The sequence below is a fragment of the Hibiscus syriacus genome, unplaced genomic scaffold (genome assembly GCF_006381635.1).
Source record: "Hibiscus syriacus cultivar Baekdansim isolate YM2019G1 unplaced genomic scaffold, ASM638163v2 tig00112206_pilon, whole genome shotgun sequence".
NCBI lineage: Eukaryota > Viridiplantae > Streptophyta > Magnoliopsida > Malvales > Malvaceae > Hibiscus > Hibiscus syriacus.
Genome location: NW_024063267.1, coordinates 117,769 through 139,988, shown reverse-complemented (window position 1 = coordinate 139,988; position 22,220 = coordinate 117,769). Strand labels below are relative to the sequence as shown.

Genomic DNA, 22,220 nt, shown 5'->3' with positions numbered 1-22,220 from the left:
CACTCCAGAGGGAAGACGGAGAACAAGCTGCCCTCCGAATACACTGCACATAGATGATTCTATGAGTAAATATTAATGATGTTTAGGTTGTAACATATACTACTAAGGTTGTAACATACCTCTTGATATAATAGTAACAGAAGTCCGCTAAAATGAAAGTTTGGACGATTTCGGATATGAGAACCATAGAAGGCCACAATCCATAGCCTAGGGATACCAGCAAGCGTCCGCTGCTGTCTAGAACCTGTTGAACACGGTAGAGAAATGAATTACTATCTCGATGCAATCAATCACCGTTATAATAAATCAAAATAACACTTCCCGCAACCACCGGCATCATACAAAGGTTTCACTCGAACACGAGAATTTTTATGTTCAATGTTGCCTGGATTCTTCATTTTTTTCTAGAAGTACCCGTATCCGACACGCACTCAAGAGTTCGAGTAACATAGCTTATGCTAACAATATCATTGATTGACACGTAGAAGAAGTAAGTTGACGGGCAAAATGGCATCCAGTTCGAACTTCAGGACCATACATCATGCATGCTCAAGCTGTCTATTATTTCCAAAGTGGATAAATTTTACAAAAATAAATACTCAAAGTGGGTCTAGATTTCAGCATTGCTAAACATCAATAAAAATTTAACCTAAACCAATCACGTACAACTTCTCGTCAAAAGATCTAACCTGGAGAACCCAGTGGGCACAGCTGAGGAACCTTGCAATACCCAATGCAAATACATAATGAGCAGTGAAAGGCTCAACAATCTGCATGCACCAAGAAGGCGAGTTACAGCAGGACTTGTATAAACCTTCTGAATGTAATCTATTATGTAAGTAATTCCGTACCTTAGTATTTTGCATCACTTGCAGCTGAGGTAAAACTGAGATGGCTTCCAGATATACACAGAATGCCCAGAGAATACGGTTCACAAGATTATGAGAAGTTGATGGATGAATACACAGAGCTAGTCCAGCACAAGGGAGAACCTGCGTCCAAATTCCCAGGTATGACTTCTACAATGTGTTCAGTAGAAGAATCCATTTGAGCAACGAAGTTGATAATTGTGCAGTTAATATGAGTCCATGTGTAACAACACAAAAGGTAACACATTCAATTGTGTTGGCTCAACTGGTTATATGATGCAATATATTGAATCAACCCGGGAAAGTTGAAGCAAAACTCGACTTTCACAATTATATTTGAAGCAAACAGCATGAAGAACACTTGAAGACAAATGAAAGCTCATAACAGAGATAGATTTCTAGCAGGACACAAAGTAGTAAATGAAGAAAAGAAAATATGACGGATGGAAACGTACAACATTGGAAATGGCAAAGTTGTCCTTGTCTTCCATGTAGCTGGACTTCAGTTTGAAACGGATCATGTAAATAACCCACAAGGTCGTAGCCAATGTCGATAAATCAAGTGCGGTGTGTATATCATACTCCATGAAAAAGCTGCAGTACAGCCTAACAGCTAAAAATATAGCTGTTAGTTCTTGGGATTTCAGTGATAGTCCTAACAACGTTCGAAAATATATCCAAATCAAGTAAGTACAGTATCTTCGCGGATGAGGAATTTTGACACTTCAGTTAAAACATAAGAAAACAATCAAGAATGTATCATACTATCAATCTATCATTAATTGATTTAATCACATGAAAAAGATTAAAACAGATAATGCATATTCATTCATTAATGGAAGTATCAAACATTCTGGTCATATATGCAATTGGAAAAACCGTACATATAGCACATTTTGATCAAACATAAGAATTAGCAAAGTACAAAACTCATAAATGTCATCAAACAGGCCGGACAATCAATAAAGGAAAAAGAAATCCATTGTAAATCGATATGATACCATACTATAAACATTTAATCTATGTTAATCCGACATGTTTTTTCAAAATTTTCATATATTTAGATGATCTTTGGAATTCGTATCTATATGCTTTTTCAATCATATTGAAGAGACATCCATGCATCATGCCATCATGTATTAAATCTGAAACTTTCTTATCAAATGATGAAAATTAAAGCTTCTTTGTGTGTGGATTACCAGCACAAGTCTTCTCTTTCGTGAGTTTAAAGATGAGGACAGAAATTCCGAGGGAGTGGACAGACTCGGCGGCGACGAAGAGATTGTCTTGGTCATGCACGATGAATCGGAGAAAAAGGAGCGCCGAAATCCCCGATACCAGCGCCATGAGAGCCTTCACCTTGGGCGGTTGTCGCCTCATCCACATTGTTACGGCCTGGATCAGCTTCTTCTCTGCCCTCATGTCGTCTTGTTTATTTATTTCTCGTTTTCCCGGGAAAGAAAGAGAAAATGTGGGAAAATGGGGGAAATGCGCCAATCAGGAAATGTTAGTATAACGTTAATGAAATCTTTGCGCTTTGGGATTTGATTTTATAGTTTTCGTGTTTAATTAAGGAAAATCCTTTATTAAGTTTGGGGTTATTTCCTCCATTCTAATTAAATATTTATTTTTGAGGAAAAAGAAAAAGAAAATAATATCTAAATTTAAAAATGCACTTGAGTGGATTAGTTTTAATCTAAACAATTAACATAAGAAATTGTCACATACTTAATTTATGATTTGGTTGTAAATATTTATCGTAATTTGAAATATTCTATATTTTGAATAAAATTAATTATTTCCGTTTTAATATATATATATATATATATATATATATATATATATATATATATATATATATAAATTTAAATTTTAATATTATTATATTAATTTTGTCAATCAAATGATTTAATTATTAAAATGATAATGGCAAGTAAATATTTTCGAAAATATATATCCCAAACAAGTTATAAATAGACTAGGTTGAGAGGGTCGCTCATATTAAACTTATGCATATTCAATCCATATTGATTAAATAATTAATAGATGGTATATCAATTATTATACAGGAATTGAAACTCAAAACAAAGAGAAGTAGCTCGTTAACTAACAATTCAATCAAACAGTGAGAATTTATCTGTTTCATTCGACTCATAAAAATGTTTTAATGATAGATTATGGAAATTGCAACCTGATTTGTACGTGTCAAATATACAACTATTGTAGCTTGGGGCTGCAATTAACAAAAGATGCATCAAAGATAAGATATACAACTGTTGGCATCGAAATTTGTTATCTCGTGCTCAGCTGTTTAAACTTATTTATAGAATATAGAGATTTAGATTTGTTTTGTGTTTAACATTTCTTTGGCAAAGTAGTAAGCGAGTAGTACATGGATAATCCCAATAGCATAATTACTGTTATTATTTTACCTTGGATGGTTAGTAATTGGAAGTGAAAACAGCGGTTTTGCTCGTTGTCTACACAGATTATCTCCCTTCCTAAACCGGTGATTAATTTCTTTCATATTCCAGGATTGCAACCATTCCTTTTTCTAGGCTATATACTGCACCCATCATAGAAGATTTCGTCTGTATGGATATTTGGGTCTATTGGACATGGAGGATTAGCATAGGATCACAAAGTTTTGCTGCCAATTGCCTTTGTAAACACTTAATACCTATTTAGACATTTAGTCCTTCGATTGCTGTTGTGGGGCTGTCCGCTTAGTTTCATAGATGTTGCACTATTGACTTGTTGGTGTTATTCTTTCTAAGAATGTTGTCTGGGTGGCATTATGGTTCTCTACCTTTTGCTAATTGATTCCTCTAGATTTATTTATGTATAGACTTTTCAATCTTGTTTTACTTGATATTTTATCACTGCTGTGAATACAGTTGATTTTTAAAATCTCGCTCTTTGTTATATATGGCTTTACCTGAGACGATATGGTCACTTTTTTTGTTTGATACATTGTTTTTTATATTGATCCAGTTTCTAGAGACTTAAGCTTCATTATGGATTCTTTCGTATGTTGACTAATAATAGCAGCTTCCATGGTGCTTTATGTAGAAAAGTTCAGAACCAAAGAGGTTTAATCGTGGAAAATTTGGCAAAGATCCCACAGTGGAAGCTAGCTTTCTTCCCGACAGGTGACATTCTCTATGTGTCTGATGGTACATGTATAATTATGTTTGTAGCAGAAATGGACCTAACATTTGAGCTTAGGGACGGGGATAATCTTTCAGTCAGAGGGAAGCAGAGGAGCAAGCTGAGCGTGACAGGTTACGGAAACAGTGGATTCTTGAACAGGAGCAAATTAAGAGTAAGTTTACTTCTGGAATTTTCCTTTTTATATTGATGCATGAAAAATGGTGTCTTGAGATTGTGTTTTTGTGTCTCAGATGAACCCCTTCAAATTACTTACAGTTACTGGGATGGAGCAGGTCATAGACGAGTGATCCAGGCAAGTGAAACTACCTAAATAAAATTTACCCATCCGAATGCTTTTACCTTATGGCTTAATTTTCTTTTTCCATTGATCCATTATTTTAGTGGTTTCTGTTTTCATTGTTCAGGTACGCAATGGTGATACCATAGGAGAATTCCTTCGAGCAGTTCAACAGCAGCTTGCTCCGGAATTTAGGGAGATTCGAACAACTTCGGTGGAAAATCTGCTTTATGTGAAAGATCTAATCATTCCTCATGTGAGTTGAGCATGAAACCAGGCTCTTAATAGCAATTGCAATCTTTACCATGTTTATTGAATGTTAGCTAACTTGATTTCATTTCTTTCCATGCTGGTAAAGTAGTCGAGAGGCACTGGTACGAAAAGAACAAGCACATCTTCCCTGCTTCAAGATGGGAGGTACGAACTCGTTCTACTCGCTTCCGCGTATCACAATTGCCCTTGGCTTGCTTCTGATGCAACAAATAACATAACCTATTTAGCCAAAATTACTTTGATTTGTTAAAGACTGAAGATTAAGTTTAGTTGGTTCTTATTCATCTTTGTGTACGTCAGATACACGATCCGACGAAGAAATGGGACCGATAGACCATCCATGGAGATTGATCGACCCTCGAACCCTCTATAAGAGGAGGCTGCCTCTACATATGCATTAAACAAGTTAATTATTCTAGATATTGTCTACAAACAGATTATTTTTGTTTATGTATTTCCATGGAGTCTTAATCTCATATTGTGGAAGCTTTTCTAATTGTAGATTAGATTTAGATCTTAGAGATCTAAAACTTGATAATGCAAGGACGTGTTGTGATCCGACTGCTTTGCACATGTCAAATTTTCTCCACAATAAAAAATATTTTTATTAATGGAACAAAATTATTTGAAAGAAAATATGACCCACATAGATAATTTCACTAAATTTTGTTTGTATCGCTTTTCTATACTCATTTTTTAATTATCTTAACGTGGTTACTAAATTTTTTAAGGGTAAATTACGTGTTTAGTACTTAAACAATAAGTTTTGATTCATTTTAGTACCTAAACTTTTAATTTTATCAAAATTTAACGTTAAGTTTTGAAAAATTTTGAAAGTTTAGGTATTAAAATTGATCAAAATTGATAGTTCAGGTACTGAATGCGTTAAGTTTTTAATGGCAGTGTATTAAAATGAAATGAAAACCAAATGTTAGGTATGATTTTGAAAAATGTGAAAGTTTAGGTATTAAAACAAATCAAAACTAATAGTTTAGGCATTAACTATGTAGTTTATCCATTTTCTAATTGCTCTTTCTATCTGTGTCAAATAAAAGATAACATGGTGATTGATTACCAGTTTCTTTTTATTGTTATTGTTATGTCATTCGAGTAATTTAGACTTAATTTAATATGATAAGGATAATTTCAATCTACAATTTTTATAAATCAAGATATATAATTTTCTCATTTTCTATATTTCCATCATTAGAATTTGAAAAAAATATGCTTCAATATTAAAAAATAAAAAGAAATTTGAACGTTTATTTTTTAGGAAGATTTAGCGGAATTCTTTCCAAAAAAAAGTGAAGAAAAATTTATTGAAAAAACATTTTGCATATCATCATTACTTATTTAAAAATGAAATGATAAAAAAAATAAACTTATTGGTAAATTTAAAAATTAAATTAAATGGCCAAAAGAAAAATATTACTAAAATGGGAAAAGTGCACGAATGGTCCCCTGACTATGTGGTACTGCTTTATTAAGTCCTTGTATTGTTAAAAGTTACAAATTGATCTTTCGACTATAGATTGTTGTTTTGTTGAGTCTCTCGACTATTAAAAGTTACAAAATTGTTATCCGACTATTTTGTATGTTCGAAACTTGTCTTTTCTGTCAAAAAATTAACGGTATTCTGAGTTGAATGTTAACTTGCAGACTGCGATATAATAAAATTTGATCCCGAAATCTCAAACGACTATCATTTCTCGGTCATCATGTTAACGTCTTGCTTAGGAAACCGTCAATTTTATAATGGAAGAGGAGGGATTTGGAACATAATGAATAATTGGATGAACATTTTGTAACTTCTGATAGTCGAGTGACTCAACAAAACAACATTCAATAGTTTAAATATCATTTTGTAACTTTTAATAGAAGTAGGAGATCATTTGTGTAATTTACCCTATTAAAACTCAGTGATGAGAAGGCGTGGTTTACCTAGCATTATTTAAGCACGAGATTGACCAAAGATCCCACGTTTAGCTTGGTTTGATCCCGAGTTCGACTTTGTAATTTGAGTCCGGTAATTGTACGAGTTGGCACTCACACGCCGATCTTTTCACTCTTTCCATTTCCCTCTACTATGACGAGAATGGCGATCAAAACCTTCGGGGTTTTATTCTTCGCACTACTCCTTGCCTCCCCTATCCTGCAAGGTTTTTAAATTATCTTCCAGATCTAGATCTATTCGCTTTAGTTTTTAACATTAATGAAGCTATATATGCTTATCAATTCAATTATTTTCTGCTTGCATGTTTACTGCGATTGTGTTGATCTGTTCCATCAAGATGCTACTAGATTGTGTTTTCAACATTAATTAATCTCGATTTACGATTTTTGTTCAGACTCACGGTTGCATTGTAATTTGTATGATTGTGATATTTCCATTAATTTATCTTTTTTCTAGTTTCTTAAAAAGTTGATACATCGTTCCCCTATAATTTGTCTTACTGGTATTATACTGGCTTTTAAAAGTTCAATTTAGCTTTCCACTTTTTTAATGGCAACGGAAATAAAGCTTGTTAAATACTCTGATATTTCTGTAACATTCATGAAGTGAATATTTCTTGATGCTGATTTCCATTTTTCCGGTAAATTAATAAATAAATGAATTTCCAGTAACTCTGTTTGCTTTATATTATTTTGTGATGGGATTTTTCTTCTATGTGATAGTTGTTAGGTGTCAATCTGAAGCCGAGGCAGATGTTACAGAAGCTGCAGAAGGAGGTGAACTCGGTGTTGTTGGCGATGATGTTCAAGATTTTGGTCATGGGAATTTTGACTCAGCTCTGGGAGTTGAAACTGTCAGTCTTTTCCCAAAGAATAACGCCAAATGTAACGACTTTCACATGCTGCTTGTGGGATTTTGTTGTCGAATGATTTTGAGAGATGTGCATTTTTATTATCGGGCTAACCTTTTCTTTACTTGGGCAGTGGTTAAGGCCGGAGAAGACACTGAACTACTTGTTGGGATGGAAAATGTTGGTAATTACTAATTATTTTCTCTTCAAAATGTTACTGGCTTGTTTCATAATGAAATTTGATGATATATGTTGAAGTGGTAACTCATTTTTTCTTGTCTTTCATTGTCTATGCTTAAATGCTTACCTCTTTGAAATCAGCCATGTGGGGCTTTCTTCTCTCTTTGCTTAGCGTACTTCTTTAAATTGCAGGCGAGTCACCCGTGAATGTTATTTCCGTCACAGCCAGTGTTCATCTCCCTTTTGATCATCGTATGCTTGTTCAAAACCTAACAACACTGGTAATCATGAGTTCTCTTAAGATTTTGCTGGTTAAAATTTTCTAGTTCTGTTGTTCATTAGTTAGTTCAGTTTCCATTTGGATTAATTTCTATTATTACCTAAATAAAATGTTGTGCCCATTGAGTTCGTTCTTCTAGATCATTTTCATGTTTGTGCTCAAAATGTTAAAGGCATTGAATCATGCATGTTCTCTTGTAACATCTACATTACAAGAGCAGAGAGTTTGACACTAATCTAGAGATCTTTACCTCAGTTTAAGAAAACAATGGCAGAGAGTTTGGCACTAGTGTAGATTTTCCTATTTCATTAAATCTAAATGTTATTGTAGACTTTACAATGCTGTTACTGTTTAGTTGGAGCCTGAGTTTGTAATCACGGTTTAGACATTCACGCTCAAATTGATCACTGCACAATTATTATGTTGTGCCACTGGTTTTGACTTTTTGGTTTTTTTATATAAATTTATTTCCCTTTCATACTTTGTTATCAAATGTTTGTTGCATTATCTGAAAAAGATCTTCAACATTTTGCTATAGAGGTGATCATGCACTTTATTATTTTGGTGTTTCACAGCCTACATTGTTGGATTGAAACTGCCTGTGACATTTGCTTGTAGATTCAATAACTGAAAATGTCTGTTTGAATGTAGGCCTTTAACAATGCAACTGTACCCCCTTCAAAGCAAGCTACTTTCCCTTACACATTTGCGGTTAGCAAGTACTTACAGGTAAATGGTTAGAGAGTTTTATGACCTAAAAGGCTAGAACTGTATATAGGTTCTTTAGAACCAAAGATCTGTTCGGTTCAATGTGTTATAGAGAATCCGACACTCAGTAATTGTAAAAGGTCTGTATACTGGTTTTGTATCAACCTAAATGTGCGATTTAAATGCATACTGGTTGAACTATTGATTGGAGATCCCACTGGTTTAACCTCCATTCTGTTTTTAATTCATTGGAGAAGGATTGCTATTTCTGTTAAGCTTACACGTTTAGAACTTTGATGCAGCCTGGAACTTTCGATCTTGTGGGTATAGTTGTCTATGAGATTGACCAACACCCATATCAAACTACATTCTATAATGGTACCATTGAAGTTGTTGAGGCTGGTGGTTTCCTGAGTGTGGAGTCCGTTTTTCTTGTTACCCTTGGGATTGCTCTTCTCATTCTCCTCGGTTTATGGATTCAAGGCCAATTTCAGCGTATCTCCAAGGTATTCTACTTGTGCCACTTAGTTCTGATATATTGATTTATTCGAGTATCTATGAATAAGATACGATTAACACATGTTTTAGACTAGTTATTATATGATCCACTTCCCCATAGACGAAGCACAGCACATCCATGTATCCATGGAGAAAAATCTCTATTCTTTCAGCATGAATGGCATGTTTGTTTCTATTATTTTGCTAGAAAACTAAGAGGGCTCCAAAGGTCGAAGTCGGAACCGTGAGTAGAGATGCCTCATTGAACGAATGGCTTCAGGTTATCGCTTACACATCATTATCGCTTACCATAATTTCCTTTGCAGTGATAGATTTGCTTTCATTTTCAGTCCTTCGAACCCTATGTTCATTGGATGTTCATCCGTTAGTTCTAAAAACGAATGCCTGATGATTTCGTGTTTCGGCTTTCAGGGAACTGCTTACACTCGAGCAGCTTCCAAATCCAGGAAGAAGTAGATGGGTAGGGGCTTGTGAAGTCGGGCTAATTGTAAACTCATTTCTAGGCATTTGGAGAGTTTTAAAGTGAGGGCACAAATAGTTTGAGAATTAGGCCAGAAAAAAAGGCATAGCTTGCTTGTTGTAGCATGTGAAGGATCTTTTTTCCTAAAAAGACTTCATATTTAATTTTAACGAGATTCTGAAATTGAGCCTTTTTGAAGTTTTTATTCCTTTTGGTCTTTTTTTTTTAAATTTTAAATTGGTTAGTTTATGATATTTTAAAGAGAAATTTTTAACTTTGATTAGTTTACTCTTTTTTTTTTGTATAACCACATGTATCTGATATATTAATAGATTAATCCAGATTAGGTACTACACAAGCAAGGGATACCCTTTCAATCAAGTCAGACACTTTCACAATAATTTAAAGGGTAAATTACACCAATAATTAATTTCCAATCATCAATTTAAAGGGTGCATTACACAAATCATTATTGAATTTTATTCTCTTTTTTATTTCATTCACTATTCTTTAAATCACTTTTAATTTTCTCATTGAACTTAATATATTTGGTATTTATACCCCCATTGTTTTCTCGCTAACAATGCTAAAAATTTATTGTTATATAGATACAAAACGATATCGTTTTGGTAAAAATTTTATTTTTTTAAAAACGACATTTTAACATCGTTAACTATTTAACGACATATTGACAAAAAAATCAAATGTATTATGTTTAGTGAGAAAATTGTACGAATTTAAAGTATAGTAAGTGAAATAGAAGAGATAATAAAATTAAATGATTATTGGTGTAATTTACCCTAATTTAAATTGACCAAATGAGTAGAGTGTTTTTTTATTCTTAAAAAATGGCACAAAAATTGAAAGTCGTCAAATTATCAGTTAGATTTTAATTAGTAAATCAAAAGAGTAGAGCGATTAGATAAGAATTTTTAAATATGTGAAGAGTATAAGGACTAAGAGCATAATTAGACCGTTCTTCTTCAAATCCTGTAAACGGGGAAACTCCCTTAAGATTGATTAAAAAGATCAAAAGGAAGCTTCCTTAGATTCAGTTGATACAGTTCCTATCAACAATGAAGGCAAGGACGAGCGCAAGTTAGTAAAATAACGCGTGAAGCAGGGGATCCGTTAATCTACCGTTATGTGTACCGTACAAAAATGGATAAAGGGGAAGCTTCCAACAACACGACGGATCATAGAAAATAAAAGGATTTTTGTTTTTTGTTCAATTGAATTATTCTTCTATGGAGGGAAAGAGGGTTTAAGCTTCTTTCTCTCTTTTCTCATTTTCTTTTATTGATTCATTAATCTTTGTTTCATTTTGGCGGGAATTCGATTCATCTGTTTTTTTTTAAAGAATAATTACTGTTGTTATCTAAGCGTTGATTGATTATTGATGTGATCGAAGAGCAATGGGCGGATTATCTGACAATGCGAAGGGAGTGATTTTAGCAGTGGCGTCGAGCGCTTTCATCGGCTCGAGTTTCATCTTGAAGAAGAAAGGGCTCAAGCGTGGCGGTATTTCTGGTATTCGCGCAGGTTTGTTTTCTCTCTTCTTTTTCTTTGATAAATGACTTTAATCCATGATTGAGCTACAGGATTTTGTTTATTGAAATTCTCAGATGTAAAACGTTCGATTTAGAAGGATATTCAAGAAACAAGTTGGGAATTGGGATATGTCGATCAAACATATGGCTATTGAGATTTTGCAATATAAAAATGCACAATAAGATCTGAGATTGGCATAGTTGCTTCCATATAAGAATTTGTACAGATCAGATGTAGTGGGTATTCGTATTCCATAGATTCAACTGATAGTTTTTATTTGATTCTTTGTAAATTCTGGGATTGGTTAGTAGTGTTTTGTTACTTTGTCGTGTTGTATGATTCAGTATCAGTATCAGTACTCTGCTCTGTTTGGATAATAAAATTCACCATCTATTTCCTATGGTATTATAACATAGGCGTTGGAGGATTTTCCTACTTACTAGAGCCACTATGGTGGGCGGGGATGATAACGAGTAAGTTGATTTACTCGCTACACAATCTTTCGTTTCCCAAACATATAAGCATGATAAATTCATGTTCCGTGTTGAATTGATTATCGAGTTTCATTCTGATTTCTGTATGAATAGTGATCATCGGAGAGATTGCAAATTTTGTAGCATATATCTATGCTCCTGCAGTTCTAGTCACCCCACTTGGTGCTCTAAGTATAATTGTTAGGTAAGCTTCTTTTGTTGGCAGTAAGTTCTTTAGATATTATTGAAACTCCATCTATTTTTATGTTTTCGAATCTGTATAGCTTACAAGCTTTATGAATTTCAACAGTGCTTGCTTGGCACACTTTCTTTTGAAGGAACGGATTCAGAAAATGGGGATTGTAGGTTGTGTGTCCTGCATTGTCGGTTCGGTGGTGATTGTAATTCATGCACCTCAAGAGGAAACCCCAAGTTCTGTACAAGACATTTGGACTCTAGCAACACAGCCAGGTTCGGTCTTTCACTTTATATGTTTTATTCTTTGTTGTTAAACTCAATGCGAGTCGTTGATTATTGTTCCTTCTCACATGTTTATGTTGGCAGCTTTTCTGGTTTATGTAGCAGCTTCACTTTCAGCAGTTTTAGCTTTGGTCTTGCATTTTGAGCCTCGTTATGGGCAGACAAATATACTGGTTTATTTGGGAATATGTTCGTTAATGGGTTCTCTTACGGTATGTGGATCTCGTTCTGAACTTTTCTCGGTAAATCTGAATAGCACCATGGTATTTACTATGCTGTAAGCACAATGTAAAGGCATTTCTTTTTTGGTTGGTGTCACAGGTTGTTAGCATCAAGGCCATCGGAATTGCTATAAAGCTTTCATTGGCTGGGATAAGTCAGATTGCGTATCCTCAAACTTGGTTTTTTGTTACGGTTGCCACAATCTGTGTCATTACACAATTAATTTACCTCAATAAGGTTAGTATTATTGATTCTGTAATCTTCTTTCTCAACCTTATTCGACCGAATGACCTGAAAACATATGCTCTACTTACGCAGCTAGAATGGTGTAGTTTACAATTTTAAGAATTGTGCTAAGAAAATTGTAAAGTTGATCTAATCCCGCATTTACTCCATTCAATTTACCCAGTGAATTTAAGGTACAGTTGATATTTCGAACACCGAGAGTACCCTTGTATGCAATCTGCCCCGAGTAATATGTATAACTATGAGCCTTCTCTTTTTCTTTGTAATGTCATATAGAAAGGCTGGTTTTGCTCATGCTCGACTGATGTGTATGTATTTATGTTGTAGGCCTTGGATACATTCAATGCTGCACTTGTTTCTCCAGTATATTATGTCATGTTCACAACTTTGACAATCATTGCTAGTGTAATCATGTTTAAGGTAAGTTATTTGATTCATCAGAACTGCAGGACTGTTGCGTGATTACGCTGGTAAATTTTTCACAACTACCGGACTGACGAGCACTAGTGAATGTTGTTATCCTGTTCTTTTTACAGGACTGGTCAGGCCAAAACTCGGGCAGCATTGCTTCTGAGATATGTGGATTCATCACCGTACTGTCAGGAACAATCATACTTCATGTGACAAGAGAACAGGAACCACCTCCTCCAGTAGGTATGTGCAGTACTAATCCTTTCCCTTAGATATCGAATTTCAAAGGCCATGCAAAGTTTTCCCAGGAAATACATCCTTCCTAGCGTCGGACTGCCCCGTCTGTTTAATACATGCGCCTGCAACCACACGTCAAAACTTTATACGATAGTCCTTAGTAAAGCAAGACTGCAAATTAGGAATTGCTTCAACTGTCCATACCAACCCGTTTGAAATGCTTCACATTGTATTAGGCATGCTAGCTCTTTCAGTTGAGCTTATATCAAAGCATATATTTACGTCGCAGGAACCATTACGTGGTTTATTAGTGGCGATTCAATAAAGAATCCCGAGGACGAACCTCTAATCACTCCCCGCCGTGTGGACGAGTATTACGAGCCGTGAGGTTTCATTCTAAGATAACTGTTCTCATCACCCCCACCCGGATCAACATTAAACCTCGGTGGTGTATATACATGTCGAACATAGAGAGTTGCTTTCTGAGGATATAACTTGTGCTGTTTGGGGAAGGTAATCTCGGCGATACCTTTCTTTTCCCTCAACAAGCTTGCCAATGAGACCCCAACCTGTGTCAGTTAATACACCATGAATTGGAATCAACTGGTTTTCACTGACAGTGAATTTGGGTCAATTCTATTATTAGTCCTTGTTATTATACCCAACTTTGAATTTAATCCATGTACTTAACTGGGTATAATTTGATTATCATACCATTATTATGTTTGTGACGTAAATGTCAAAAAGATAGTTGAGTAACATAAACAGAAATACATTATAATTGGATATATACTTTTAAAATTTTGATGCTGATTTAAATCTATTAAGCCAAATTTTACTATCACTCAGCGTACTATAAATTTAGTTTCATTTTAGTACCCCGCCGTTAAAGATTTAATGCGTTTTGTACCTAAACTATTAAATTTTAATATATTTTAATATTTAAACTTTCAATTATTTTCAAAACATAACGTTAAATTTTGAAGAGAATATTAAAATGAAACAAAATTTGATTTTAGTTATGGTTTAAAAAAAATAAAAATTTAAGTACTAAAATAGATCATAATTATAATTAAAATACCCTCAAGTTTATTGTCAAATTCTCTAACTGTATGTATTGCCAAGTGCCAACCATACTATTGAAATATTTGATGTTTTGCTATACAAAATATGTTGGGGCCATTGACTTAATTGAAAGGCACGTAGGTCGAGTATAATTAACAAAGAATCAGGTGGCAGACAATAGATTGACTGGTGATCATTTCATTTTGAAAAATCAGACAACCTTCCTCAACTACTCATATCACATGGCTCATTTTGTTGAACTAATCAGAGAAAATCCCCTAGGATCTCGGAAAGTTCAAAACCTGTCGGAAACAGGCCTCTAAAACGAAACAGGCCAGTGGAGCCGTTATAATTTTTTTTAATTAATTCGGATCGACTCACGCTATATATCTAACTTTTATAAATGAATCTTTCAAAAAAATTAGGTATAAAAGACTCGAACTCCATATATTATTGTTTAAACGATATCAAATTATTTATTACTTAACAAATGATTATAAAAGTGGATTATTAATGCTTTATCTCTTCTTCCCTTGTAGGTTAACTGCCTTTGAATCCTTGTCTTCCTGCCTATTTATAAAGCCAATTGTTTACTGTAAAGTTCTATGCATATTCTTCTTCTTTGAAAATGTGCAAGCTAAGCTTCATTCTATTGATCATCTCCCTCGTCGCGGTCATGCCATGGGCGGCTCAAGGCTTCCTTGTATCGAGTTGGGCATCCACGAAGCTCGAGACCAAGCAAGAGGCGGTAACCAACCTCCAGTTCTACTTCCACGACACCATCAGCGGCAAAAATCCTACCGCCATCAAGGTAGCTCAAGCCGCCGGCACGGACAAGTCTCCGACGCTTTTCGGAGCCTTGTTGATGGCGGATGATCCGCTGACGAAGACGCCGGACCCCAACTCCAAGCTGCTCGGTCGAGCGCAAGGGGTTTACGGCTCGGCGGGGAAGGGTGAGCTTGCCCTAGTGATGGCCATGAGCTTTTGCTTCACTGACGGGATATACAATGGTAGCTCCATTAGCGTTTTGGGCAAGAACTCGGCTATGACTCCGGTTCGGGAAATGCCGGTCGTCGGCGGGACCGGTGTCTTCCGACTGGCTCGAGGATATGCGTTGGCGAAAACTCATTGGTTCAATGAACTCGGTGATGCTATAGTTGGCTACAATGTTACCATCGTACACTAGCAGTAAAATATGCATGAATTTTACGTACCTTCCCTATCATTATCATTATTTTTTCTTTTCTTTTTTGTTTTTTAACGTAGGATTACTGTGTTCTTAACTCGATCTATATTGTTTTACTAAATAATATACAATATTATTATATATTAATTTGATTGTTTTTAATACATTTTAATTATAGTAATTTATTAACCTAACTATGGACTTTAACGTCATATATCAACACATGCTTTAATATGTCGAGTACAGACGCTTTAGAATGATGTAATAGAAAGGGTTTGTGGCCATAGATGCAGAGACAAGTTTCATGAATGGTAATGATTCATCATGACGAGACATCTTAACTAGAGGTTTTGTTTTGTTTGTGGGATTTGATGATTAACGTAAGGGTAACGTATACAAATGTCCCGATTATAAGATATTATTTTGTTGAGTCTTTTGACTATTAAAAGTTATAAAATAGTCACATGACTATTCCTTATATTCCAAATTCATCTTTTTTTATTAAAAAATTGACGATAATATGAGTTGGATGTTAATCTATTATTTGAGATATGATAAAATATGATCTTAGAATCTCAAACAACTATTATATCTCAAACAACATATTAACATCCATCTCATACTGTTATTTTTTTAACATAAAATGATGAGATTGAAACACAATGAATAGTCGGTTGACTATTTTGTAACATTTAATAGTAAAAAGGCTAAACAAAATAATGTTTTATAGTCATTAGATCATTTTATAACTTTTAATAGTCTGAGTGACTCAACAAAGAAGTGTCCTATAGTCAGGTATCATCTGTGTACTTTACCCTTAATGTAATCACAAGTGGATGGCAGATTAGAGGCAACATAATTCCCTAAAATTTCGGACAGCGCTATACTTGGGTAAAATTGGTCCAAATATGGTACGCAGACTAATTATTTAGTCAAATACAACACTAAGCAAATTATTTAGAGATTTACTGTAAATGTTACTGTTCAGGGGGAAATTCATCACGTATGACGAATTTAAATAAAAATATTTTTTATTTAAACTTTTCATCCCAATGTGATAAATTTTAATAAAAAATATATTTTATTAAAATTCTTCACACCGAGCAGGCCAATTTCCCTTGCACTATAACATTTACGGTAAATCCTAAAATAACTTTTTAGAAAACTTAATAGGCTAAATTTTGTTCTGACTAACTTATTGGGTCAATTTTTCCCTATACTCGTGGGTTTAGTTTTTGGATACTGAGAAACAGGGTTCTCCAAATGGACTCATACCACTCAAATTTGACCCATTAAACCAGCAGCCGGCAACGCAATGTCTGGTCGGAGCTGCCACACACCCAGGATCTGAAACAAGAAAAAAGTTGTCGATTTCTTTACAGCTGTTTATTCATTAGAAAAATCTCATGTTTCAATTTTCTCATTATTCCTTGTAGTAACCACCAGATTGAAAAGAGTGACATTCTATAATCAAATGAAGCTGTGCAAACAGATCATCTGTGCACATGGTAGGAGCAGCCCTAGATATTCATCAATTATGTGCTGTCTACTTTATTTAATTAGACTATCTAATCACCAACTGATCCCATAAAGAGTATCTGTAAAATCTGATTTGGATTAGTCGTTCAATAGATAAGATATGGATGATTAATTTAAAAAAAATATTAGGCTATGTAATCACCCATTAGGCCCCTCTTTCTTGGAGCTCCAATGGCCATCGTTTGTTGGGGGTTTCCCCCCCACTCATTTGGATGTTGGTAAATTCTGTCTCATTTGATAATTGAAGAGTGAATTGATTTGAAGCTTAAAGCTTATCAAACATCTTGTTTAATGTGAAAGCATTGTTAAGGTCTAACTATGGTTTCAACCCCTCTATTATACTCAAATTTTGATTTACGCCCTATTTTAATTTAGCATAATTCTATCAGCGACTTTTGTAGCAACATTAGTTATTAATTAAAATAAACAAAGGATAACCTTTGCTTATCTAGTAGATCCAATTTATTACTTTCGCCCCTTTCATATTTTTGCATCACTTTAGCCTTTGAAGTTGCTCAATTGCATCATTCTATACCCTACCCCTAATTTAAAATCCTAAATTATGAATCTTAAACCCTAAACTATAACCCAATTATCTCTAAACCCTAAATGTAAACCATAATTTAAGATTTATAATTTAGGGTTTTAAATTAGGGATATGATATAGAATGATGCAATTGAGCAACTTCGAGGGCTAAATTGATGTGAAAATATGATATGAGTGAAAATGATAAATTAGATTTAATATAAAGGTAAAGGTGACCCTTAAGCCATTAAAATATTAATATGAAAACCATCATTCCTATGAGTATTGTCATCCATCATGTTAGTATTATATATCATTATGCATTATGCATTATGATTGTAATAACAATTTCTATTAACTAAAGGGTCATGTTGATTAATCTTATATATTTAAGGGATTTATTGGATGAAAAAAAATCATAAACTTAATTGATTCATTTAAAAATAAAGGAGCTCTTGACACCCTTAAACCTTTTTAAAAGAGAAAAGTCATCTTTTTATTTAAATCGAATTAATTAATAATATTAATTATTTAAACCACACTAATGGTATAGTAAAGGACCAAGTTATATTAAATTTATACTAGTATAGAGATTAAAATCATCAAATTGTTGCATAATAGAGGGACTAAAATCATAATTTGACCCAATAATAATTGAAGGGGTTTAGCTTTCCATGGTGGTTGAGCCAGAAACAAAATAATGGGACAAATGAAATTGGATATTATATTGCCAAAGTGCCTTTCCATTCATCCAACCCCACATTTAGCTCATGGGTTTATCAGAAAAGTCCAAAACAAATAAATAATCCAACCAAAGTTTGTATACAATGTTGGACAACCACACATTAGGAAGAATCGTATAGATATAATCGATCGAAAATCAATTTAAAAAACTAGAAAATTAATCAAAAATCAAAACCAAACCCCACCCGACTATGACAGCTTGTGTGAAACCAAGCTGATTTCTATCATTTGTTGCATAAAATGATATATAATCAACCCTACCGGAAGAGTGTCCATTGAAAGCTTGTTCTTCTTCTTCTGTTGTGTTTGATTGATAGAAGAGATGGGGTCTCAGATGTCTAAACAGGTGCAGAGGCGAAAGGAAATCAAGACGGAGAAGAAGACCCTTTGCGAGCTCTACGACAGCTGCGGAGAGACGTATCCCGGAAGCGATTACCGTCCCGCCGACAGGAAGAACTGGATGGCCGGTCTTGGACCGGAGAAAGTTCATATTAACAAGATTGTATGGCCCGGAACACATGATTCCGCTACGAACAAGATCGGGTTCCCGTTCATCACGCGTCCCTTCGCACAATGCCAGTCGTTGTCGATCTACGAACAGCTCGTCAAAGGTACAAGGTTGTTGGATATCCGTGTTAACGAGAACCGCTGCGTCTGCCACGGAATCCTGACGACCTACAGCGTCGATGTCGTCATCAACGACATCAAGAAGTTCCTGTCGGAAACCGAGTCGGAGATCATAATCCTCGAGATCAGAACCGAGTACGGCCACGAGGATCCGCCGGATTTCGAAAAGTATTTGCAGGACAACCTCGGGGAGTTCTTAATTCACCAGGATGATCATGTGTTCGGTAAAACAATTTCCCAACTAGTGCCGAAGAGGATCATCTGTGTATGGAAGCCGAACAAGGCTCCTCGTCCGAAACCAGGGTCACCGTTCTGGAACGCTACTCATCTGAAGGACAACTGGATCGACACCGACTTGCCGTCGACCAAATTCGACAGCAATCTGAAGCATCTGGCCGAGCAACAACCGGTGACGTCGAGGAAATACTTCTACAGGGTGGAGAACACGGTCACTCCGCAAGCGGATAACCCCATAGTGTGCGTTAAGCCCGTGACTAGACGGATCCATGGATATGCTAGGCTGTTCATCACTCAATGCTTCGCAAAGGGTTGTGCCGACCGGTTGCAGGTCTTCTCGACCGATTTCATCGACGACGATTTCGTCGACGCCTGCGTGGGCCTCACACAGGCGAGGGTTGAAGGGAAGTGTTGATGAAATTGGTGATGGTTTTTTGTTTTAATAATTTTGTGTGTGATATTTCTCTCTCGTAAACTACCACTTTCATGGGGATTTAGCTCAGTTAATTTGTTTTGTGATGTGTAGCATATGGTGTGTATAACATTGTTCACTGTCTATGTTTATCCTGCATTGATCGTTATAAAGTTCGACATTCAATCTTTATTGTTTGTATATTTATAATTTATATTATTTTTAGATGAATAAGAACTTTATTCAATGCAATAACACGATTTCAAGTCAAACGAAAAATATAAACTGTCGCAGGCTTCTTTTTACATTGCAACAAGTCCAACCGAGCTCACCCCTCCACTCCATAACCTTCCTCGACACATCACAAGCCAAAAGAATGCTTTCCCAAACCCTACCAGAATAACCACAATAAAAACCAGGTGGTCTCTGAACTCAATCTCATTTGAACATAAAACACAAATACCACCAATGTTCATGCCAAACGACGTCAGGCTTGTGGGCAGTCTGTCCAAAACTATCATCCAAGCGATAGCAAAGTTCATGGGAATATGGCTCGACTACCATATCAGTCTATCCAGGACACCCGCTCTCCACGCTCACGAACAGTCTCTCAGATGTCAGTAATCGACATTGAGGGGCCAACCAAGGCATCCTAATAACAGCTGCTTTATCTCTTAAATTCAGCAACGACTTTCAAACCCAACCACAATTAACCGAACTGCTCACTTGCTAAAAGGATCTACCTTTCAACGTATATAAGCCAATTCAAACTATCCATGTCGAGTCATCATTAAGAAGAAGCCGTCTGATCAAATAAATCAAACATGCTTGATTTCAATTCCGAATGTTCTTCAAGCCACCCCCTCAGCTTTGGGACAATAAATCTTCGCTCAGTTCACTCGCACTCCCTTCACAGGCCTATTCTCCTCTTTCCAAAGAAGCCTTATACAAAATTGATCAATTCTATCCAAGACCGCATCAGGCAGCAGCACCTGCCTGCTCCAAAACCCTTGAATGCTAAAGTTGGTTAATCTGTATTTTTTTCACTTAAAAAGATAACTTATTTTGTATATAAAATGAAGTTTCAGTGAGTAGAACATGCCGACAATATCGTATTGGCAGCCTATTTATGATATTTTAGTGGCCTGGGGTTAATATAGAAATTAGACCCATAATAACTAGTATTTTAAAAAAATTAATTAAAGAATAATTAAGTGAAATGTGAAAAAAAAAATTAAAAATGTCACTTTAGTATCGTTATTAATTTTTTAATGATGAGTAACAAAAAAATGTAACAATTCATATGATTTTGAAGAAAAATAATAATTAGATGGTCAAAACAGAAATAAAATAATGATTGAGTGACTAAATAAATAATTTATTTTTTAAATTATGTATAAATTTATAATTTTAATTTCTGAACGAGCGGGGATCCTGGGCTAGTGCCCTTTTACCCCTCAGGAACGGGCCTGCGATTTGGTAGATAAATATCCTTTTCCAATGATGTGATTTTGACATAGAAATTATGTGATAAAGACGAAGAATATATGTAGCATTGACAAAAGAGATAAGTGCTGACAAAGGGAAATGACAAAGAAGAGTTCTGGCTGATACCAAGTGAAAAATAATGGGCTTGCCACTTGCCAGTTTTTGAGAGAAGATTACAAAGAGGAGTCTGTGACATTCCATGTGAAATTTAAGTCGTCTTTATAAGAAACACTAGTTAAAGTTTTAAAACTTTCAATTTAATCACTGGACTTTGATATCATTCATGTTTTGGTCACTTTATTGCTGAATACGAAATGGTGCGATGACATGGATAAGAGAATGATTGGGGATGGACATGGATCGGGTTGGGTCGGGTCGGGTTTTCAGCCAACCTGATCTGAAAATTTTAGAACCTTTACATGAAATTCGACCCGGTTCAAGTTTAGAGTAATTTCAACCGACCTGACCCGAAACTCACTCGACTTTTGAGATAAAACATGACTTTGACCTGATCCACAATAATATAAAATTATTAATTTTTATTCAATAAAATAGTGACTTAATTGAAAAAATAATATAAAGATATGTATTATTGTAATTATCCCTAAATATATAAGGTGTGATTATATTATTTTTCTGATCGGGTTGAATATTTTTTTACTATAAACTAGAACTCGACCCAATCCAAATATATCCTCTAAAAACCCAATCCAACCCGTTTTGACCCGAACTCAATTTCTTTTTAAAAAAAAGCTCGTCTCAATCTGGTTGGATCGAAACCGATCGGGTTTTAGTCCCGTGTATATCCCTAAGCGTGATGACTCATTAATATGACGTTGTTTTAGATCCCTAAATAAATACCAAAACGACTGGAGAAAATTCGGTGAAATTTTTTCTTTAAACGTGTTCCTTGAATTTATCTCCAGGAGAGGTGAATGGAATCCTAAGTGAAATTGGTTTCCCAGTTGCAGTGGAACAAGGTTTCATTACTCATCATTTATGGGCTGGCTGATCGATGTGGGACTGGGACCAATGATCACTTAGGGTAAGCCTATCCACATGGAACAGTGGGATGACTCAGCAAGCGACAGCATCACCCTGTGGATAAGAAACTAAAACACAATCATATGCGACCAAAAGGTTAAATTGGTTCCACTTATAAATCCCCACCACATCCCTTCAACCCCGAAACCATCAGCTTGCTTTCCTCCGACGAAATCTCCGCCTTCGAA

The 22,220-nt window shown here is 35.1% G+C and overlaps 5 protein-coding genes and 1 pseudogene across 5 annotated transcripts; 5 read left to right on the top strand and 1 right to left on the bottom strand.

Moving 5' to 3' along the window:
* Window positions 1-507: 507 nt before the first annotated feature.
* LOC120175604 (ER lumen protein-retaining receptor erd-2.2-like) lies at window positions 508-2,448 on the bottom strand. Its single transcript, XM_039182207.1, has 4 exons — window positions 2,069-2,448; window positions 1,325-1,524; window positions 852-992; window positions 508-770 (listed from the first exon to the last, which is right to left on the bottom strand). Exons 1-4 carry the CDS (start codon window positions 2,289-2,291, stop codon window positions 645-647), a joined length of 690 nt encoding a protein of 229 aa, XP_039038138.1. The 5' UTR covers window positions 2,292-2,448; the 3' UTR covers window positions 508-644.
* LOC120175486 lies at window positions 2,349-4,944 on the top strand (annotated as a pseudogene).
* A 1,641-nt stretch (window positions 4,945-6,585) lies between these two features.
* LOC120175603 (translocon-associated protein subunit alpha-like) lies at window positions 6,586-9,742 on the top strand. Its single transcript, XM_039182206.1, has 8 exons — window positions 6,586-6,752; window positions 7,270-7,431; window positions 7,531-7,581; window positions 7,770-7,858; window positions 8,509-8,586; window positions 8,868-9,071; window positions 9,272-9,343; window positions 9,496-9,742. Exons 1-8 carry the CDS (start codon window positions 6,680-6,682, stop codon window positions 9,538-9,540), a joined length of 774 nt encoding a protein of 257 aa, XP_039038137.1. The 5' UTR covers window positions 6,586-6,679; the 3' UTR covers window positions 9,541-9,742.
* Window positions 9,743-10,916: 1,174 nt separating this feature from the next.
* LOC120175601 (probable magnesium transporter NIPA6) lies at window positions 10,917-13,649 on the top strand. The gene is made up of 9 exons (XM_039182204.1): window positions 10,917-11,086; window positions 11,512-11,568; window positions 11,683-11,773; window positions 11,879-12,039; window positions 12,133-12,260; window positions 12,370-12,507; window positions 12,844-12,936; window positions 13,053-13,170; window positions 13,454-13,649. Exons 1-9 carry the CDS (start codon window positions 10,960-10,962, stop codon window positions 13,549-13,551), a joined length of 1,011 nt encoding a protein of 336 aa, XP_039038135.1. The 5' UTR covers window positions 10,917-10,959; the 3' UTR covers window positions 13,552-13,649.
* A 1,193-nt stretch (window positions 13,650-14,842) lies between these two features.
* Window positions 14,843-15,433, top strand: LOC120175605 (dirigent protein 23-like). The gene has a single exon (XM_039182208.1). The coding sequence runs from the start codon at window positions 14,858-14,860 to the stop codon at window positions 15,413-15,415; it is 558 nt and encodes a 185-aa protein (XP_039038139.1). The 5' UTR covers window positions 14,843-14,857; the 3' UTR covers window positions 15,416-15,433.
* Window positions 15,434-18,493: 3,060 nt separating this feature from the next.
* On the top strand, window positions 18,494-19,659 carry LOC120175381 (PI-PLC X-box domain-containing protein DDB_G0293730-like). The gene has a single exon (XM_039182009.1). The coding sequence runs from the start codon at window positions 18,547-18,549 to the stop codon at window positions 19,501-19,503; it is 957 nt and encodes a 318-aa protein (XP_039037940.1). The 5' UTR covers window positions 18,494-18,546; the 3' UTR covers window positions 19,504-19,659.
* Window positions 19,660-22,220: the final 2,561 nt, after the last annotated feature.

Coding starts and splice junctions, on each gene's coding strand:
- LOC120175601 (XM_039182204.1), top strand. CDS start 10,960: ATGGGCGGATTATCTGACAATGCGAAGGGAGTGATTTTAGCAGTGGCG. Junction 11,087..11,511: donor TATTTCTGGTATTCGCGCAG/GTTTGTTTTCTC, acceptor ATTATAACATAG/GCGTTGGAGGATTTTCCTAC. Junction 12,937..13,052: donor CTAGTGTAATCATGTTTAAG/GTAAGTTATTTG, acceptor TTCTTTTTACAG/GACTGGTCAGGCCAAAACTC.
- LOC120175603 (XM_039182206.1), top strand. CDS start 6,680: ATGACGAGAATGGCGATCAAAACCTTCGGGGTTTTATTCTTCGCACTA. Junction 6,753..7,269: donor TGCCTCCCCTATCCTGCAAG/GTTTTTAAATTA, acceptor TCTATGTGATAG/TTGTTAGGTGTCAATCTGAA. Junction 7,432..7,530: donor CCCAAAGAATAACGCCAAAT/GTAACGACTTTC, acceptor TTACTTGGGCAG/TGGTTAAGGCCGGAGAAGAC.
- LOC120175604 (XM_039182207.1), bottom strand. CDS start 2,291: ATGAGGGCAGAGAAGAAGCTGATCCAGGCCGTAACAATGTGGATGAGG. Junction 993..1,324: donor ACTTTGCCATTTCCAATGTT/GTACGTTTCCAT, acceptor ATTTGGACGCAG/GTTCTCCCTTGTGCTGGACT. Junction 771..851: donor AAGTGATGCAAAATACTAAG/GTACGGAATTAC, acceptor TGGTGCATGCAG/ATTGTTGAGCCTTTCACTGC.
- LOC120175605 (XM_039182208.1), top strand. CDS start 14,858: ATGTGCAAGCTAAGCTTCATTCTATTGATCATCTCCCTCGTCGCGGTC.
- LOC120175381 (XM_039182009.1), top strand. CDS start 18,547: ATGGGGTCTCAGATGTCTAAACAGGTGCAGAGGCGAAAGGAAATCAAG.